This window comes from Oncorhynchus keta, chromosome 9, assembly GCF_023373465.1.
Source record: "Oncorhynchus keta strain PuntledgeMale-10-30-2019 chromosome 9, Oket_V2, whole genome shotgun sequence".
NCBI classification, from domain to species: Eukaryota; Metazoa; Chordata; class Actinopteri; order Salmoniformes; family Salmonidae; genus Oncorhynchus; species Oncorhynchus keta.
This window is the reverse complement of record NC_068429.1, coordinates 17,035,057-17,056,612: the sequence shown is the minus strand read 5'-3', so window position 1 is coordinate 17,056,612 and position 21,556 is coordinate 17,035,057. Positions and strand designations below refer to the sequence as shown.

Sequence of the window (21,556 nt, the reverse complement as noted above, 5' to 3'; positions counted from 1 at the left end):
GTCTGGGGATTCCACATGCATCCTTCATACATGTTTCAAATAAATATTTATTATCAAAAATAACACAAGAACTTAACCTTTTATGCGTAAAGGATCCAACATAGTGTAACAAGTCCAGTAAAAAGTGTCTGCTAAATGCCATATATGTGACATATTATATATACAATTTGTGTTTCAGAATACTTCATCCCTTAAAATCAATTGATTACCAACCCACAGTTTTAGTAATTACATAGTAGATACATAGTTGTTACACTGTTACAGATCAACAACAGTGCATAAGACAAACCATTTTGGGCGACTATACTTGACAAAACTACAGTAAGCCGCAAACATGTATTGTTACCAGCAGTTTTCTTTCTATTCAGCGTACCTATAGTACCTATAGTACCTTACCTATAGTAAGTAGACATGTTAGAATAGAATATTCTGGAATGAACTTTCTGTATGAGTGAGCTGGATAAGAGGGACCTGTTCAAAGGGAACATAGAATAGAACTGGGGCACATACAGGTGTTGGGGGATCCGTTGGGTGTAGGCAGGTATGAGCCAGCCTTCCAGGACTTGGCTTTGAAGCCCTTCTTGCAGCGCTGACAGTCCTGTCCCGTGGTGTTGTGTTCACACTGACACTGGAGGTCTCCCTCCTGCAGCAGGCACAGCGATGCATGTAGGTTACACTTACACCTGGGTACCGGAGACAGGAGGAAGAATGTGAGTGTGTGAAAGGAGAGGTGTGTGTGTGTGACTGTTTATGGATGTGCCAGATGTTTACACCAAGAGGGGATGACAAGTGAGTGTCTGTGAATGGGTGTGTGGGGGTGTGTCTGGGTGTCTGGGTGTGTGAAAGGGTAGCAAAGGCACAGGAGTGAGTGTGTACTATATTGTATGTTGCAGCGACCTTGATCCAACACCTAGGCACCTCGTCAACAGATTCACATCCCTTGACGTAACAGTAAAGGTGATGGGTTCAAGCCCCAGTCAGGACTACCTACTGACTCCCTAACAATATCGTAAATTAAACCATAACACAGTTGACCTAAACCAGAAGAATCACAAGTTTTGTATTATATATCACAGAAACGTTTGCAGGTTACATTTAGACACCTGAGTGGAGGGGAGAGAGGAGCAGTAGGAAGTCTCTTACATGCTGACTAGACCGGTTGCGAGCGTGCTGATTTTGTCCATCCACACCAGACGCGATCAGGACACACAGGTTGAAATATCAAAATGAACCAACTATATTCATTTGGGGACAGGTTGAAAAGTATTTAACATTCATGGAAATATAGCTACCTTGCTTGCTGTTGATAGCTAATTTGTCCTGGGATATAAACATTGGGTTGTTGTTTTACCTGAAATGGACAAGGTCCTCTACTCCGACAATTAATCCACAGATAAAACAGTAAACAAAGTTTGTTTCTAGTAATCTCTCCTCCTTCAGGCTTCTTCTTCTTCAGACTCTATATGTCGGTTGGCAACCAACTTTAAGGTGCATTACCACTACCAACTGGACTGGAGTGTGGACTTCAATTAATCTTTCAATCACCCACGTGGGTGTATGCTCCTAAAAACCAATGTGGAGATGGGAGAGGCGGGACTTGCAGCGCATCAAACGTCACAAATAGAACCAGGTTCTATTTTAGCGCCTGGCTACACAGATGCACGCGAGCAGTTCGGAAGCAATGATTAAATAGCATGTAGGTGTACATTTATTTTGCAACGCTCACGCACGTAACGTGAGTGGTGTGGCCAGCAGGTTAGACACCTGGGTTTAGGGGAGAGAGGAGCAGCAATAGTAGGTGTGTGAACTCTAACTTGATTATAGTGAACACTTGACAAAGTGTCATTTTTGATGTATACACATTTGCATTCAAGAGACAATAAGGAAGAATACAATGTGGATCTGGTACCATAACATCATTGACAGACAGCTCTGAACTCTCACTGATGCACACTCAACTACTGCTTGTTGTTCAAGAATAAATCTGCTCAGTTTGGTCGATAATTGCCAGGAAATCCGGGCTGATAGGTGTGTGTGTTTGAGTGTGCATGTTTGCGTACGTGCGTGCATGCGTGTTGTGTGCGCACATATTTATGTGTGTGTGTTTGCGTGCATGCGTGTTGTGTGTGACAAGGGGCAGAGCCCAGGTGGGTTGGTCCAGCAGTAAGAATCATGAGACAGGAAATGAGGATCTTGAGAATGTCACGGCGGCTCTGACTTTAAATTACAGTCTTTTCCAGATGAGCGGCTGGATTCCAATCTGGTTTGTTCTGCTGGAGTGGACAGCTATCCGTCTACATCAAATATTCAATGAATGGGCCCTGTACACTGGCAAAATTACTACTTGAAGCTTCCTTCATCACTTCTCTGTCTCTCCCTCTCTCCGTCTGGACCCTTTATTTCTCTTTCTCTCTCACAATCTCCTCTCTCTCTCTCTCTCTCTCTCAAATCAAATCAAATTGTATTTGTCACATGCGCCGACTACAACAGGTGTAGGTAGACCTTACAGTGAAATGCTTTCTTACAAGCCCCTAACCAACAATGCAGTTTAAAAAATAGAAATGAGAATAAGAAATAAAAGTTCCAAGTAGATAAAGAGAAAATAACAATAGCGAAGCTATATATAGGGGTCAATGTGCGAGGGCACCGGTTAGTCAGGGTCATTTAGGTAATATGTACATGTAGGTATAGTTATTAAAGTGATTATGCATAGATGATAAAAACAGAGAGTAGCAGCGGTGTAAAAGGGGGGGGGGGGACAATGCAAATAGTCTGGGTGGCCATTTGATTAGATGTTCAGGAGTCTGATGGCTTGGGGTAGAAGCTGTTTAGAAGCCTCTTGGACCTAGACTTGGTGCTCCGGTACCGCTTGCCGTGCGGTAGCAGAGAGAATAGTCCATGACTAGCGTGGCTGGAATCAATTTTTAGGGCCTTCCTCTGACACCGCCTGGTATAGAGGTCCTGGATGGAAGGAAGCTTGGTACTGGGCCGTACTCTCTCTATCTCGTCTCTCTAGTTTCAGATGTACACCTCCCTCCCTGCGTCACCAGTCCTCTCCTTTAACTGCATTACCTACATTATTACCTTTCATTCCATTATAGCACCTAACTCTAGAACATAGTGGAGGAGTGTACACTAACACCCCAATCCACAAAGCATCTCAGAGTACGAGTGATGGGACCTAGGATCTGTCCATATAATATTATTCATTATGATCTAAAAGGAAAATCTGACCCTAGATCAGCACTCCAATTCAATTCCAAACTATGTGGATACGGACCCTGGACTAAAACTTTATAGATCACAGTGAATCACTGAATCCATTCAGAGAGAAGCACAGCCCTATATTCACCTAGACACATGCACATACACGCACGCACACACATGCAAACAAATGCGTATACATTGAGTTGCACCCCTGACTTTTTTTTTACCCTCAGATCAGCCTAAATTCATTGGGCCATGGACTCTACAAGGTGTCAAAAGCATTGCACAGGGATGGGGGTCCATGTTGACTCCAATTCTTCCCACAGTTGTGTCAAGTTGGCTGGATATCCTTTGGGTGCTGGACTATTCTTGATACACACGGAAAACTGATGAGTGTGAAAAACCCAGCAGCGTTGCAGTTCTTGACACAAACCGGTGCGCCTTGCACCTACAACCATACCCCATTCAAAGGCACTTCTATTTATTGTCTTGCCCATTCACCCTCGGAATGGCACACATACAGTCCATGTCTCAATTGTCTCAAGGCTTAAAAATCCTTCTTTAATCTTAAGAATCCGCCCCTTTTTTCTTTCTTTTTATTTTCACCTAAAATTACATACCCAAATCTAACTGCCTGTAGCTCAGGACCTGAAGCAAGGATATGCACATTCTTGATACCATTTGAAAGGGAACACTTTGAAGTTTGCAGAAATGTGAAATGAATGTAGGAGAATATAACATTCTGGTAAAAGATAATACAAAGAAAAAACATGCGTTTTTTTGTCCCACCATCTTTGAAATGCAAGAGAAAGGCGCAATTTAGATTTGCATTGTATGTGCAAAGTTTTAGACTGATCCAATGAACCATCGAATTTCTGTTCAACATTTTGTGTTAAGACTGCTCAAATGTGCCTAATTGTTTTATTCATACTTTTTTAAGTTCATAACTGTGCACTCTCCTCAAACAATAGTATGGTATTATTTCACTGTAATAGCTACTGTACATTTGACAGTGTAGTTAGATTAACAAGAATTGAAGCTTTCTGCCAATATCAGATATGTCTATGTCCTGGGAAATGTTCCTGTTACTTACAATGTCATGCTAATCACATTAGCATACATTAGCTCAACCGTACCGAGAGTGGGATATCAATCTGTAGAGATCCTTAAGAGGATTTATTAACCTTAACCTGTCTCCTCCCCTTCATCTACACTGACTGAAGTGGATTTAACAAGAGACATCAATAAGGGATCATAGCTTTGACCTGGATGCACCTGTTCAGTCAATGTCATGAAAAGAGCAGGTGTTCTTAATATTTTGTATACTCAGTGTACGTGTGCACACTGGACATCTCTCTTTCTATGGGACAGGTTTACTGGACATCTCTCTGTCTGTGGGACAGGTTTACTGGACATCTCTCTGTCTATGGGGCAGGTTTACTGGACATCTCTCTTTCTATGGGGCAGGTTTACTGGACATCTCTCTGTCTATGGGGCAGGTTTACTGGACATCTCTCTGTCTATGGGGCAGGTTTACTGGACATCTCTCTTTCTATGGGGCAGGTTTACTGGACATCTCTCTGTCTATGGGGCAGGTTTACTGGACATCTCTCTGTCTATGGGGCAGGTTTACTGGACATCTCTCTGTCTATGGGGCAGGTTTACTGGACATCTCTCTTTCTATGGGGCAGGTTTACTGGACATCTCTCTGTCTATGGGGCAGGTTTACTGGACATCTCTCTTTCTATGGGGCAGGTTTACTGGACATCTCTCTGTCTATGGGGCAGGTTTACTGGACATCTCTCTTTCTATGGGGCAGGTTTACTGGACATCTCTCTGTCTATGGGGCAGGTTTACTGGACATCTCTCTTTCTATGGGGCAGGTTTACTGGACATCTCTCTGTCTATGAGACAGGTTTACTGGACATCTCTCTGTCTATGAGGCAGGTTTACTGGACATCTCTCTTTCTATGGGGCAGGTTTACTGGACATCTCTCTGTCTATGGGGCAGGTTTACTGGACATCTCTCTTTCTATGGGGCAGGTTTACTGGACATCTCTCTTTCTATGGGGCAGGTTTACTGGACATCTCTCTTTCTATGGGGCAGGTTTACTGGACATCTCTCTTTATGTGGTCCTTCTGTAGCTCAGTTGGTAGAGCATGGCGCTTGTAACGCCAGGGTAGTGGGTTCGACTCCCGGGACCACCCATACGTAGAATGTATGCACACATGACTGTAAGTCGCTTTGGATAAAAGCGTCTGCTAAATGGCATATATATATATATTATATCTATGGGACATGTTTACTGGACATCTCTCTTTCTATGGGACATGTTTAATGGACATCTCTCTTTCTATGGGACATGTTTACTGGACATCTCTCTTTCTATGGGACATGTTTACTGGACATCTCTCTGTCTATGGGACAGGTTTACTGGACATCTCTCTTTCTATGGGACATGTTTACTGGACATCTCTCTTTCTATGGGACAGGTTTACTGGACATCTCTCTTTCTATGGGGCAGGTTTACTGGACATCTCTCTGTCTATGGGGCAGGTGTACTGGACATCTCTCTGTCTATGGGGCAGGTTTACTGGACATCTCTCTGTCTATGGGGCAGGTTTACTGGACATCTCTCTTTCTATGGGGCAGGTTTACTGGACATCTCTCTTTCTATGGGGCAGGTTTACTGGACATCTCTCTTTCTATGGGGCAGGTTTACTGGACATCTCTCTTTATGTGGTCCTTCTGTAGCTCAGTTGGTAGAGCATGGCGCTTGTAACGCCAGGGTAGTGGGTTCGACTCCCGGGACCACCCATACGTAGAATGTATGCACACATGACTGTAAGTCGCTTTGGATAAAAGCGTCTGCTAAATGGCATATATATATATATTATATCTATGGGACATGTTTACTGGACATCTCTCTTTCTATGGGACATGTTTACTGGACATCTCTCTTTCTATGGGACATGTTTACTGGACATCTCTCTTTCTATGGGACATGTTTACTGGACATCTCTCTGTCTATGGGACAGGTTTACTGGACATCTCTCTTTCTATGGGACATGTTTACTGGACATCTCTCTTTCTATGGGACATGTTTACTGGACATCTCTCTTTCTATGGGACATGTTTACTGGACATCTCTCTTTCTATGGGACATGTTTACTGGACATCTCTCTTTCTATGGGACATGTTTACTGGACATCTCTCTGTCTATGGGACAGGTTTACTGGGTTCCCCTATGAGCCATCCTGGTGCATTACACAGAGAGAGGATGTGACAGAGGACAGATCCAGGGATGACTAAAACAAGATCTCACACTTTGACCAATTTAACTTCAGATTCCAACGTTTGTCCACGTTTCTCCAAACATGACATTTCTAAGTGTTTTAGACAACCTGGGTTGCTCCGCAGTTTTCCAGAAATCCTGGTTGGAGGATTTATTCCCTCCTGATTCTGGGAATCTGGATTTCGGGAGAACTAGGGAATTTATTGAACGTTAATAAATCTACATAATCCCACCCTTTTTCAGTGCTTTTTATTTTATTTGCAGCCTAATAACATGACCCAGGGCTGGTTAAAGCCCAAACCAAAATGTGTAGCAAGATGCTGCAGCCCACCCTTAACCTGCTTTCCCCAACTCCTGACATACACACACTTTCCCCCTCTCCCATCTCCACCCCGGAACTACTGTCTTTTTCCAGATGAGTGATTGTAACACTCAGGCTTTTGAAGAGTGGGAGTTCTTCTTCTCTCTACTCACAGTCCCTCTGCACACTAATAATACATGGGCCACAATCACAATATGTTAATGTCTGACTGCTGCATCTCCCCCACTGCAGTCATCAAACTGAAGTGAGTGGAGCAGTGAGGGAGGGAGGGAGCTCTTAGCTGAGGACAGGACATCAGGATCCATCAGAGAGAGAGAGAGAGACAAAGACAGAGACCAACAGAGAGAGATATATGAAAACGCATCACTCTGTCCGCTAGGTAGTAGCTCCACTTGTACAGACAGACAGGTGGACAGATGGACGGAGACAGACACAGACAAAGCTGAACTGTGTTTGAATGTGATTGTGTGTGTCTGTCCGTCCGTCTGCCTGTCTATCTGTCTACCTGACTGTCTATCAGTCTGCCTACCGGTCTGTCTGTCATTCTGCCTGCCTGCCTGCCTTTCTGAATTAACTTGTGCACCTGTCTAGCTCTCTCTCTCTCTCTCTCTCTCTCTCTCTCTCTCTCTCTCTCTCTCCTCTCTCCTCTCTCTCTCTCCTCTCTCCTCTCTCCTCTCTCCTCTCTCCTCTCTCCTCCTCTCTCCTCTCTCCTCTTCTCTCTCTCTCTCTCTCTCTCCCTCCTCTCTCTCTCTCGTGGCATTACAGTGTGTGTGTGTTCGTGGTGAGATGCGGGCAGGAGAGCCAGTTGGAGACAGCAGAGAGATGGGGCAATTAGAGAAATTCATACGAATAAAAGACAAACAAACATCAAGGGAGCATCATGTGGAGGAGAGGAGGAGGGAGTGATGGAGGAGAGGAGAAGAGAAGGGAGAGGAGGAGGAGGGAGTGATGGAGGAGAGGAGAAGAGAAGGGAGAGATGGAGGAGAGGAGGAGGGAGTGATGGAGGAGAGGAGAGATGGAGAAGGGAGAGATGGAGGAGAGGAGAAGGGAGTGATGGAGGAGAGGAGAGATGGAGAAGAGGAGAAGGGAGTGATGGAGGAGAGGAGAAGGGAGTGATGGAGGAGAGGAGAAGGGAGAGATGGAGGAGAGGAGAGGAGAAGGGAGAGATGGAGGAGAAGGGAGAGATGGAGAAGGGAGAGATGGAGGAGAGGAGAGGAGAAGGGAGAGATGGAGGAGAGGAGAGGAGAAGGGAGAGATGGAGGAGAGGAGAGGAGAAGGGAGAGATGGAGGAGAGGAGAGGAGAAGGGAGAGATGGAGGAGAGGAGAGGAGAAGGGAGAGATGGAGGAGAGGAGAGGAGAAGGGAGAGATGGAGGAGAGGAGAAGGGAGTGATGGAGGAGAGGAGAGGAGAAGGGAGTGATGGAGGAGAGGAGAAGGGAGTGATGGAGGAGAGGAGAAGGGAGAGATGGAGGAGAGGAGAAGGGAGAGATGGAGGAGAGGAGAAGGGAGTGATGGAGGAGAGGAGAAGGGAGAGATGGAGGAGAGGAGAAGGGAGAGATGGAGGAGAGGAGAGGGGAGAGATGGAGGAGAGGAGAGGGGAGAGATGGAGGAGAGGAGAAGGGAGAGATGGAGAAGGGAGAGATGGAGGAGAGGAGAAGGGAGAGATGGAGGAGAGGAGAGGAGAAGGGAGAGATGGAGGAGAGGAGAGGAGAAGGGAGTGATGGAGGAGAGGAGAGTAGAAGGGAGTGATGGAGGAGAGGAGGGAGAGATGGAGGAGAGGAGAAGAGAAGGGAGAGATGGAGGAGAGGAGGGAGTGATGGAGGAGAGGAGGGAGTGATGGAGGAGAGGAGGGAGTGATGGAGGAGAGGAGGGAGTGATGGAGGAGAGGAGGGAGTGATGGAGGAGAGGAGGGAGTGATGGAGGGAGTGATGGAGGAGAGGAGGGAGTGATGGAGGAGAGGAGGGAGTGATGGAGGAGAGGAGGGAGTGATGGAGGAGAGGAGGGAGAGCTGGAGGAGAGGAGGGAGTGATGGAGGAGAGGAGGGAGTGATGGAGGAGAGGAGAAGAGAAGGGAGAGATGGAGGAGAGGAGGGAGTGATGGAGGAGAGGAGAAGAGAAGGGAGAGATGGAGGAGAGGAGGGAGTGATGGAGGAGAGGAGCGAGTGATGGAGGGAGTGATGGAGGAGAGGAGGGAGTGATGGAGGAGAGGAGGGAGAGCTGGAGGAGAGGAGGGAGTGATGGAGGAGAGGAGGGAGTGATGGAGGAGAGGAGAAGAGAAGGGAGAGATGGAGGAGAGGAGGGAGTGATGGAGGAGAGGAGAAGAGAAGGGAGAGATGGAGGAGAGGAGGGAGTGATGGAGGAGAGGAGAGGAGAAGGGAGAGATGGAGGAGAGGAGGGAGTGATGGAGGAGAGAAGGAGGGAGAGATGGAGGAGAGGACAAGAGAAGGGAGAGATGGAGGAGAGGAGGGAGTGATGGAGGGAGAGATGGAGGAGAGGAGGGAGTGATGGAGGCTAGGAGAAGAGAGAGATGGAGGAGAGGAGGGAGTGATGGAGGCTAGGAGAAGAGAAGGGAGAGATGGAGGAGAGGAGGGAGTGATGGAGGCTAGGAGAAGAGAGAGATGGAGGCTAGGAGAAGAGAAGGGAGAGATGGAGGAGAGAAGGAGGGAGAGATGGAGGAGAGGAGGGAGAGATGGAGGCTAGGAGAGGAGAAGGGAGAGATGGAGGCTAGGAGAGAAGTGACAGATGGAGGAGAGAAGGGACAGATGGAGGCTAGGAGAGGAAGAGGGAGAGATGGAGGCTAGGAGAGGAAGAGGGAGAGATGGAGTCAGGAGAGATGGAGGAGAGGAGATGAGAAAGGAGAGATGAAGGCTAGCAGAGGAAGAGGGAGAGATGGAGGAGAGGAGAAGGGAGAGATAGAGGAGAAGGGAGAGATGGAGGAGAAGGGAGAGATGGAGGAGAAGGGAGAGATGGAGGAGAAGGGAGAGATGGAGGAGAAGGGAGAGATGGAGGAGAAGGGAGAGATGGAGGAGAAGGGAGAGATGGAGAAGGGAGAGACAGAGGAGAGGAGAAGGGAGAGATGGAGGAGAAGGGAGAGATGGAGGAGAAGGGAGAGATGGAGGAGAAGGGAGAGAGGGAGGAGAAGGGAGAGATGGAGGAGAAGGGAGAGATGGAGGAGAAGGGAGAGATGGAGGAGAAGGGAGAGACAGAGGAGAGGAGAGGAGAAGGGAGACATGGAGGTTAGGAGAGGAGGAGGGAGAGATTGAGGCTAGGAGGGAGAGATGGAGGAGGGAGGGAGACTGGGGAAACAGCTGGAAGCAGCCGTTAATAGGCCTTCATCTCTCAGTCTTCTTTTACGTGTGTTCCTCTCCTCTTCTCCCTCTCTCTCTCTGGGGACTCAACCATCTCTCTCTCTCTCTCTTCCCTCCTTCCCTCCTCCCTCCCATCCAATGGACTATACAATGTAGAGGTGTTGGGTTGCGGGGGCGAGGGAAGTAGGAGAGAATCCCTTCCTCCGAGATGAAGGGATGACAGAGGAGAGGAGGATGGAGGAGGCTTTACCACTCTGTGTGTGGGGGGACCAAAGCTGCCAATAGCCTTGCTCCCTGACCGCAGGGGGAACACCAGGAGGACGGTCCGCATGGATGCTTCTCTAACCTGGGATGACAGACAGACTGCATCAATGCAGCTTCACACACAGCAGGGGAGATCTCCCTCCTGTCCTTTTTCTCTCTCTCGCTGTTCATTCATCCATCACGGAGAAAGTACTGTAGTGTACATGTTCGCAACTTACCTAGCTATCTTAAGATGAATGTGCTAACTGTAAGTTGCTCTGGATAAGAGTGTCTGTTAAATGACTAACATGTAAAGGTAATGTCTGTGTCTTCGCTGTTTGGAAGGAAATGACAGGGTTAGTTCTATTGCCATGGTGCTTTTCTCAATGACTGTGGCCCAAGTGGCATCCGATTCCCTTTGTAGTGCACTTTTGATCAGGCGGTAGGTAGCCTAGTGGTTAGAGCGTTGGGCCAGTAACTGAAAGGTTGCTGGATTGAATCCCTGAGCTGACAAGGTTAAAAAAAATCTGTCGTTCTACCCCTGAACAAGGCAGTTAACATTACACCCTACATTAAGAAGAAATAGGGTGCCATTTGGGACATTGTACTTGATCTGATTCTCAGTAGATCTACAGTAGAACTCCAAACTCACACTAGCTGGCTATTCTCCTCCTTCTGGTTCATATGCTCTAGGCAAACCAGGTACTGGTGTGCTGTCTGGGACCACAACGCTTTAGACACACACATACCCACGCACGTACGCACACTCACGCTCCATAGTGTGGAGACGGGTCATTGATCAGCAGGTCTTATTGGCCTCGCCTAATGTCTTTATCACCACCCATCTCCTCTTCCCCGTCTCCTCCCCTCCCTCCTCCTCCAATCGTAAATTCAGTGGAGCTAATTGGACATGACTGCGTTTATGTTCCTGCTTCATAAATTTCTTTACTCTGAAGGAGGATCGATTTTCCTGGAGTGCAGTGCAGTCTCTCGGAGCAGAGGGGTTTGTGTGTGTGTGTGTGTGTGTGTGAGAGAGCGATCTCCGACCTCCCTCCTTTCCTCTCTTTCTCTCTTGATCCATTATCCCCCTCTCTCTCTCCCCCTTATCCTTCTCTCTCTCTCTCTCTCCCTTATCCTTCTCTCTCTCTCTCTCCCTTATCCTTCTCTCTCTCTCTCTCTCCCTTATCCCGCTCTCTCTCTCTATCTTTCTCTTTTATGGGCTCAGGTAATCTATAACGGAACTCCCCTTCAATGATCTGGTGACTGAGATAATTGTCGGTCTATTCACAGCTCTTCCCTCATTCAGACCAAGGGGCAGTTTAAAGTTTCAATCATTTCATTTTCATTACATTTTTCATCGTTGTAAAATTATTGTGACCATAAATGAAGTTTGTAATGTAGATGCGATCTAGTCTGTCTGTCTGTCTGTTTTCACTGTTGTTTTGGACTTGTATTCCAGATAACATCGGATGGAATCTCTCTCTGTTGTAACGTCTGTGGGAGCTTGGGACATGCTAAAGGGAATGTGCTTTTAGGGTAAATAAACACACTCCCCTGCTCCCATACACACACACACACACACACACACTCCCCTTCTCCCATACACACACACACACTCCCCTTCTCCCATACACACACACACACTCCCCTTCTCCCATACACACACACACACCCCTTCTCCCATACACACACACACACTCCCCTTCTCCCATACACACACACACACTCCCCTTCTCCCATACACACACACTCCCCCGCTCCCATACACACACACTCCCCTTCTCCCATACACACACACACTCCCCCGCTCCCATACACACACACACTCCCCTTCTCCCATACACACACACACTCCCCTTCTCCCATACACACACACTCCCCTCCTCCCATACACACACACTCCCCCCCTCCCATACACACACACACTCCCCTTCTCCCATACACACACACTCCCCGCTCCCACACACACACTCCCCCCGCTCCCATACACACACACTCCCCTGCTCCCATACACACACACTCCCCTGCTCCCATACACACACACTCCCCCGCTCCCATACACACACACTCCCCCGCTCCCATACACACACTCCCCTTCTCCCATACACACACACTCCCCGCTCCCATACACACACACTCCCCCGCTCCCATACACACACACTCCCCTTCTCCCATACACACACACTCCCCGCTCTCATACACACACTCCCCGCTCCCATACACACACACCCCCGCTCCCATACACACACACCCCCGCTCCCATACACACACACTCCCCCTCTCCCATACACACACACTCCCCTTCTCCCATACACACACACTCCCCCGCTCCCATACACACACACTCCCCGCTCCCATACACACACTCCCCCGCTCCCATACACACACACTCCCCTTCTCCCATACACACACACACTCCCCGCTCCCATACACACACACTCCCCCGCTCCCATACACACACACTCCCCGCTCCCATACACACACACTCCCCTTCTCCCATACACACACACTCCCCCGCTCCCATACACACACACTCCCCCCGCTCCCATACACACACACTCCCCTTCTCCCATACACACACACTCCCCCGCTCCCATACACACACACTCCCCCGCTCCCATACACACACACTCCCCTTCTCCCATACACACACACTCCCCCGCTCCCATACACACACACTCCCCTTCTCCCATACACACACACTCCCCTGCTCCCATACACACACACTCCCCCGCTCCCATACACACACACTCCCCTTCTCCCATACACACACACTCCCCCGCTCCCATACACACACACTCCCCCGCTCCCATACACACACACTCCCCGCTCCCATACACACACACACACTCCCCGCTCCCATACACACACACACACTCCCTTCTCCCATACACACACACTCCCCTTCTCCCATACACACACACTCCCCTTCTCCCATACACACACACTCCCCTTCTCCCATACACACACACTCCCCTTCTCCCATACACACACACTCCCCGCTCCCCATACACACACACTCCCCTTCTCCCATACACACACACTCCCCGCTCCCATACACACACACACTCCCCTTCTCCCATACACACACACTCCCCCGCTCCCATACACACACACTCCCTTCTCCCATACACACACACCCCTTCTCCCATACACACACACCCCCCGCTCCCATACACACACTCCCCTTCTCCCATACACACACACTCCCCTGCTCCCATACACACACACTCCCCGCTCCCATACACACACACTCCCCTTCTCCCATACACACACACTCCCACGCTCCCATACACACACACTCCCCGCTCCCATACACACACTCCCCCTTCTCCCATACACACACACTCCCCTTCTCCCATACACACACACTCCCCCGCTCCCATACACACACACTCCCCGCTCCCATACACACACACTTCCCCGCTCCCATACACACACACCCCCGCTCCCATACACACACACTCCCCCCGCTCCCATACACACACACTCCCCGCTCCCACACACACACACACACACACACACACACACACACACACACACACTCCTCCGCTTCCCACACACTCCCCCGCTCCCATACACACACTCCCCCGCTTCCACACACACTCCCCCGCTCCCATACACACACACATACACCCCTGCTCCCATACACACACACATACACCCCTGCTCCCACACACACACACACTCTCCCATACACATGCACACATGCACCCATGCATACTAGCACTTAGGCACACACGCAAACACACACATACAGTTAGACATGCATACACAAACACACTGCTAAAGGTTTTGGGTTGAGGGTTCACTGACCTTAAACATGACCCAGAGGAAAATGGGAGAAAAATGTCCAGCACTAAGACACTTTAAGTGTTGAAGTCTTTGAAATTACCTTGATTGCCTTAGTAATCTCTCTCTCTGTGTGTGTGTGTGTGTTTGTGAGAGTGTGAATGAAAGTGAGAGTGTGGGCGTTTGTGTGGCTTACACTGACATCCCCGGTGTCTACAGAAGCAATGGGTATCCCTTCCCAGTATCCCTGCCCAGTATCCCTTCCCAGTATCCCTTCCCAGTATCCCTGCCCAGTATCCCTGCTCAGTATCATATGTCCAGTATCATATGTCCAGTATCCCTGTCCAGTATCATATGTCCAGTATCATATGTCCAGTATCCCTGCCCAGTATCCCTTCCCAGTATCCCTTCCCAGTATCCCTGTCCAGTATCCCTGTCCAGTAGCCCTGCCCAGTATCCATTCCCAGTATCCCTTCCCAGTATCCCTGTCCAGTATCCCTGCCCAGTATCCCTTCCCAGTATCATATGTCCAGTATCATATGTCCAGTATCCCTGCCCAGTATCCCTGTCCAGTATCCCTGTCCAGTAACCCTGTCCAGTATCCATGTCCAGTACCCTGTCCAGTATCCCTGTCCAGTATCCCTGTCCAGTATCCCTGTCCAGTATCCCTTCCCAGTATCATATGTCCAGTATCCCTGGCCAGTATCCCTGGCCAGTATCCCTGGCCAGTATCCCTGTCCAGTATCATATGTCCAGAATCCCTGTCCAGTATCCCTGTCCAGTAGCCATTCCCAGTATCCCTGTCCAGTATCCCTTCCCAGTATCATATATCCAGTATCATATGTCCAGTATCCCTGCCCAGTATCCCTGCCCAGTATCATATGTCCAGTATCCCTGCCCAGTATCCCTGTCCAGTATCCCTGGCCAGTATCCCTGGCCAGTATCCCTGTCCAGTATCCCTGGCCAGTATCCCTGTCCAGTATCCCTGTCCAGTATCCCTGTCCAGTATCATATGTCCTGAATCCCTGTCCAGTATCCCTGTCCAGTATCCCTGTCCAGTATCCCTGGCCAGGATCCATGTCCAGTATCCATGTCCAGTATCCATGTCCAGTATCCATGTCCAGTATCCATTCCCAGTATCACTGGCCAGTATCCCTGTCCAGTATCCATTCCCAGTATCCCTGGCCAGTATCATACGTCCAGTATCCCTGTCCAGTATCCCTGGCCAGTATCATACGTCCAGTATCTCTGTCCAGTATCTCTTCCCAGTATCCCTGTCCAGTATCCCTGTCCAGTATCCCTGGCCAGTATCTCTGTCCAGTATCCCTTCCCAGTATCCCTGTCCAGTAACCCTGTCCAGTAACCCTGTCCAGTATCCCTGTCCAGTATCCCTGGCCAGTATCCCTGTCCAGTATCCCTGTCCAGTATCCCTGTCCAGTATCCCTGTCCAGTATCCCTGTCAGTATCCCTGTCCAGTATCCCTGTCCAGTATCCCTGCCCAGTAACCCTGTCCAGTATCCCTGGCCACAGTATCCCTGTCCAGTATCCCTGTCCAGTATCCCTGTCCAGTATCCCTGCCCAGTATCCCTGCCCAGTATCCCTTCCCAGTATCCCTTCCCAGTATCCCTGCCCAGTATCCCTGCTCAGTATCATATGTCCAGTATCATATGTCCAGTATCCCTGTCCAGTATCATATGTCCAGTATCCCTGCCCAGTATCCCTTCCCAGTATCCCTTCCCAGTATCCCTGCCCAGTATCCCTTCCCAGTATCCCTTCCCAGTATCCCTGCCCAGTATCCCTGCCCAGTATCCATTCCCAGTATCCATTCCCAGTATCCCTTCCCAGTATCCCTGTCCAGTATCCCTGCCCAGTATCCCTGCCCAGTATCCCTTCCCAGTATCATATGTCCAGTATCCCTGCCCAGTATCCCTGTCCAGTATCCCTGTCCAGTAACCCTGTCCAGTAACCCTGTCCAGTATCCCTGTCCAGTATCCCTGTCCAGTATCCCTGTCCAGTATCATATGTCCAGTATCCCTGGCCAGTATCCCTGGCCAGTATCCCTGTCCAGTATCATATGTCCAGAATCCCTGTCCAGTATCCCTGTCCAGTAGCCCTGCCCAGTATCCATTCCCAGTATCCATTCCCAGTATCCCTGCCCAGTATCCCTGCCCAGTATCATATATCCAGTATCATATGTCCAGTATCCCTGTCCAGTATCCCTGGCCAGTATCCCTGCCCAGTATCATATGTCCAGTATCCCTGTCCAGTATCCCTGTCCAGTATCCCTGTCCAGTATCCCTTCCCAGTATCCCTGTCCAGTATCATATGTCCAGAATCCCTGTCCAGAATCCCTGTCCAGAATCCCTGTCCAGAATCCCTGTCCAGTATCCCTGTCCAGTATCCCTGTCCAGTATCCCTGTCCAGTATCCATGTCCAGTATCCATGTCCAGTATCCATGTCCAGTATCCATTCCCAGTATCACTGGCCAGTATCCCTGTCCAGTATCCCTGGCCAGTATCTCTGTCCAGTATCCCTTCCCAGTATCCCTGTCCAGTAACCCTGTCCAGTAACCCTGTCCAGTATCCCTGTCCAGTATCCCTGCCCAGTATCCCTGCCCAGTATCCCTGCCCAGTATCCCTGCCCAGTATCCCTTCCCAGTATCCCTGCCCAGTATCCCTGCTCAGTATCATATGTCCAGTATCATATGTCCAGTATCCCTGTCCAGTATCATATGTCCAGTATCCCTGCCCAGTATCCCTTCCCAGTATCCCTGTCCAGTATCCCTGTCCAGTATCCCTTCCCAGTATCCCTGTCCAGTAGCCCTGCCCAGTATCCATTCCCAGTATCCCTTCCCAGTATCCCTGTCCAGTATCCCTGCCCAGTATCCCAGCCCAGTATCCCTTCCCAGTATCATATATCCAGTATCATATGTCCAGTATCCCTGCCCAGTATCCCTGTCCAGTATCCCTGGCCAGTATCCCTGGCCAGTATCTCTGTCCAGTATCCCTTCCCAGTATCCATGTCCAGTATCATATGTCCAGTATCCCTGTCCAGTATCCCTGTCCAGTATCATATGTCCAGTATCCCTGGCCAGTATCCCTGGCCAGTATCCCTGTCCAGTATCATATGTCCAGAATCCCTGTCCAGTATCCCTGTCCAGTAGCCCTGCCCAGTATCCATTCCCAGTATCCATTCCCAGTATCCCTTCCCAGTATCCCTGTCCAGTATCCCTGCCCAGTATCATATATCCAGTATCATATGTCCAGTATCCCTGTCCAGTATCCCTGGCCAGTATCCCTGCCCAGTATCATATGTCCAGTATCCCTGTCCAGTATCCCTGTCCAGTATCCCTGTCCAGTATCCCTTCCCAGTATCCCTGTCCAGTATCATATGTCCAGAATCCCTGTCCAGAATCCCTGTCCAGAATCCCTGTCCAGTATCCCTGTCCAGTATCCCTGGCCAGTATCCATGTCCAGTATCCATGTCCAGTATCCATTCCCAGTATCACTGGCCAGTATCCCTGTCCAGTATCCATTCCCAGTATCCCTGGCCAGTATCATACGTCCAGTATCCCTTCCCAGTATCCCTGTCCAGTATCCCTGCCCAGTATCCCTGTCCAGTATCCCTGGCCAGTATCCCTGGCCAGTATCTCTGTCCAGTATCCCTTCCCAGTATCCATGTCCAGTAACCCTGTCCAGTAACCCTGCCCAGTAACCCTGCCCAGTATCCCTGTCCAGTATCCCTGTCCAGTATCCCTGTCCAGTATCCCTGTCCAGTAACCCTGTCCAGTATCCCTGTCCAGTAACCCTGTCCAGTATCCCTGTCCAGTATCCCTGTCCAGTATCCCTGTCCAGTATCCCTGTCCAGTATCCCTGCCCAGTATCCCTGTCCAGTAACCCTGTCCAGTATCCCTGTCCAGTATCCCTGGCCAGTATCCCTGGCCAGTATCCCTGTCCAGTATCCCTGCCCAGTATCCCTTCCCAGTATCCCCGTCCAGTATCCCCGTCCAGTATCCCTGTCCAGTATCCCTGGCCAGTATCCCTGTCCAGTATCCCTGGCCAGTATCCCTGGCCAGTATCCCTGGCCAGTATCCCTGGCCAGTATCCCTGGCCAGTATCCCTGGCCAGTATCCCTGCCCAGTATCCCTGTCCAGTATCCCTGTCCAGTATCCCTGTCCAGTATCCCTGTCCAGTATCCCTGTTCAGTATCCTTGCCCAGTATCCATGTCCAGTATCCCTGGCCAGTATCCCTGGCCAGTATCCCTGGCCAGTATCCCTGTCAGTAACCCTGTCCAGTAACCCTGTCCAGTAACCCTGTCCAGTATCCCTGTCCAGTATCCCTGTCCAGTATCCCTGTCCAGTATCCCTGTCCAGTAACCCTGTCCAGTATCCCTGTCCAGTAACCCTGTCCAGTAACCCTGTCCAGTAACCCTGTCCAGTATCCCTGTCCAGTATCCCTGGCCAGTATCGCTGTCCAGTAACCCTGTCCAGTATCCCTGGCCAGTATCGCTGTCCAGTATCTCTGTCCAGTATCCCTGGCCAGTATCTCTTCCCAGTATCCCTGTCCAGTAACCCTGTCCAGTATCCCTGTCCAGTAACCCTGTCCAGTATCCCTGTCCAGTAACCCTGTCCAGTATCCCTGTCCAGTATCCCTGTCCAGTATCCCTGTCCAGTAACCCTGTCCAGTATCCCTGGCCAGTATCCCTGGCCAGTATCCCTGGCCAGTATCCCTGGCCAGTATCCCTGTCCAGTATCCCTGTCCAGTATCCCTGTCCAGTAACCCTGTCCAGTAACCCTGTCCAGTATCCCTGTCCAGTAACCCTGTCCAGTATCCCTGGCCAGTATCCCTGGCCAGTATCCCTGTCCAGTATCCCTGTCCAGTATCCCTGTCCAGTATCCCTGGCCACAGTATCCCTGGCCACAGTATCCCTGTCCAGTATCCCTGTCCAGTATCCCTGCCCAGTATCCCTCCCCAGTATCCCCGCCCAGTATCCCCGTCCAGTATCCCCGGCCAGTATCCCTGCCCAGTATCCCTGTCAGTAACCCTGTCCAGTAACCCTGTCCAGTATCCCTGTCCAGTAACCCTGTCCAGTATCCCTGTCCAGTATCCCTGTCCAGTATCCCTGTCCAGTATCCCTGTCCAGTAACCCTGTCCAGTATCCCTGGCCAGTATCCCTGTCCAGTAACCCTGTCCAGTAACCCTGTCCAGTATCCCTGTCCAGTATCCCTGTCCAGTAACCCTGTCCAGTAACCCTGTCCAGTATCCCTGTCCAGTATCCCTGTCCAGTATCCCTGTCCAGTATCTCTGTCCAGTAACCCTGTCCAGTAACCCTGTCCAGTAACCCTGTCCAGTATCCCTGGCCAGTATCCCTGTCCAGTAACCCTGTCCAGTATCCCTGTCCAGTATCCCTGGCCAGTAACCCTGTCCAGTATCCCTGGCCAGTATCCCTGTCCAGTAACCCTGTCCAGTATCCCTGTCCAGTATCCCTGTCCAGTAACCCTGTCCAGTAACCCTGTCCAGTAACCCTGGCCAGTATCCCTGTCCAGTATCCCTGGCCAGTATCCCTGCCCATTGTAAATATGGTATTGGAACTGATACCAAATATTTCCTCTATATAATAATAATAATAATAATAATAATAGTTTGCTTACTTACTTACTGTACTATATTGTGTGAATACTTCCTATATTTCCTATTCTTATTCATCATGTGTTTTGTTCTAGTAATACATTGTTATTCATTATTGCATTGTTGTGTTTTGAGTTTACAAGAAAGGCATTTCACTGTACTTGTGCATGTGACTTTAAAACTAGATCTGTCTGTGTGCATGCGGAGGTGTGTGTGTGTGTGTGTGTGTATATCTGTACTGCTGTGTTTGTGTATGTATACCTGTGTAAATAATTCACACAGGATGCATTAAATTGCTTTTGCGTGGCTGGCGCTGGACTGGGCTGTGTGGAAAAAGAGAGAGAGAGGGAGGGGAAGAGAAGGGGAGAGAAGAGAGGGAGGGTGGGAGGGGAAGAGAAGGGGAGAGAAGAGAGAGAGGGCGGGAGGGAGGGAAGAGAAGGGGAGAGAAGAGAGAGAGGGGGGGGGAGCGAGAGAGACCAATGCAGAGTGCAGACTGAAGTAATACAGGACCACTCTACAGTATGTACTGTATGCTGAACAGCAGCCGCCATATTGGAAATATATAAATAATGAGACTTTGCCACGGCCTGTTTGAAACTCTTCTCTTCTCAGAGGACTCTTCTCACGCACAGAGGTGCAGTAGTGTAGAAAATAGATGGTGGAAGAACATGTCCATCCTAAATGGGACCCTATTACCTATGTAGTGCACTACTTTTGTTCCCTATATACTTCAGTCTGAGACTGACATCATTGAAGTCATTTGTGGTGACGTCAAAATGAGGGCTGTTGTACAAAACAAAGTCATCCGCGTTTGGATCATCTCTAACCAAATCAAAGTATCAAAACAAATAAGGAATTTACAAAACCCCACTTTACCCACGTGTGTTCTGGCTCTGGCCCAACCCATCACTTTCTGGACCAATCATCCGCCCTTGAGTGTTAGTGGATAGATCCATATAGGGCTGTGCTGCTTTGGATATTAGGAAGAGTTTGCCTCTGTGTGTGTGTGTGTCTCCAGAGTCCACCACTGCTGAATGTGTTTTAATGAATACTGCAGATGGGATGAGCGCTTGGGGAGGGATGGGGGGATGGCGAGAGGGAGGGATAGAGAAGAGGGGGGGTCTACACAGATATGGAGCGGTTTCAAAAAGAAAAGAGAGTGATGAGAAGAATTGAAAAGAAAGAGAGTAAGAAGTGAGAGCCTGGCCGAGGAAGAGAGGGATGAAAAAATGCTGAAGGACAGCAGCGATGGGGGGATGAGAGTTTTGGCAGGATGCCTCCTCTGTGTATGGGCCCCCAGGGTGCTGGTACAGGGTTACTGAAGATCTGCGTGCCTGCAAGGCCTACTGTGTGTGTGTGTCTTTGTATCTTTGTGTGTGTGTGTGTGTCTGTGAGTATATGTATCTGTGTATGTGTCTGTGTGTATGTGTGTGTGTTTGTCTCTGTGTGTCTCTTTGTTTCTGTGTGTCTCTTTGTTTCTGTGTGTCTGTTTGTCTGTGCGTGCGTGGCTGTGTATGTATCGTGTATGTGTCTTTGTGTGTGTTTGTCTCTTTGTTTCTGTGTGTCTGTTTGTCTGTGTGCGTGCGTGGCTGTGTATGTATCTGTGTCTATGTCTGTTTGTGTCTGTGTGTCTCTTTGATTCTGTGTGTGTGTTTGTGTGTCTGTTTGTGTCTGTGTGTGTCTGAGTATGTATTTGTGTGTCTGTGCATGTCTGTGGGTGTGTGTTTCTGTGTGTATGTTTGTCTGTGTGTGTGTGTGTAAA

The 21,556-nt window shown here is 49.5% G+C and overlaps 1 protein-coding gene across 6 annotated transcripts in view; it reads right to left on the bottom strand.

Annotated features, from left to right (window-relative positions):
• Positions 1 to 21,556, bottom strand: part of ntng2b (netrin g2b) — a 199,409-nt gene that overhangs the window by 64,024 nt on the left and 113,829 nt on the right. For all 6 annotated transcript variants that reach the window (XM_052525382.1, XM_052525385.1, XM_052525386.1 and 3 more), the window contains one exon: positions 511 to 683. In XM_052525382.1, coding sequence (XP_052381342.1) covers positions 511 to 683 — 173 coding nt within the window. The remainder of the gene's footprint in view (positions 1 to 510; positions 684 to 21,556) is intronic.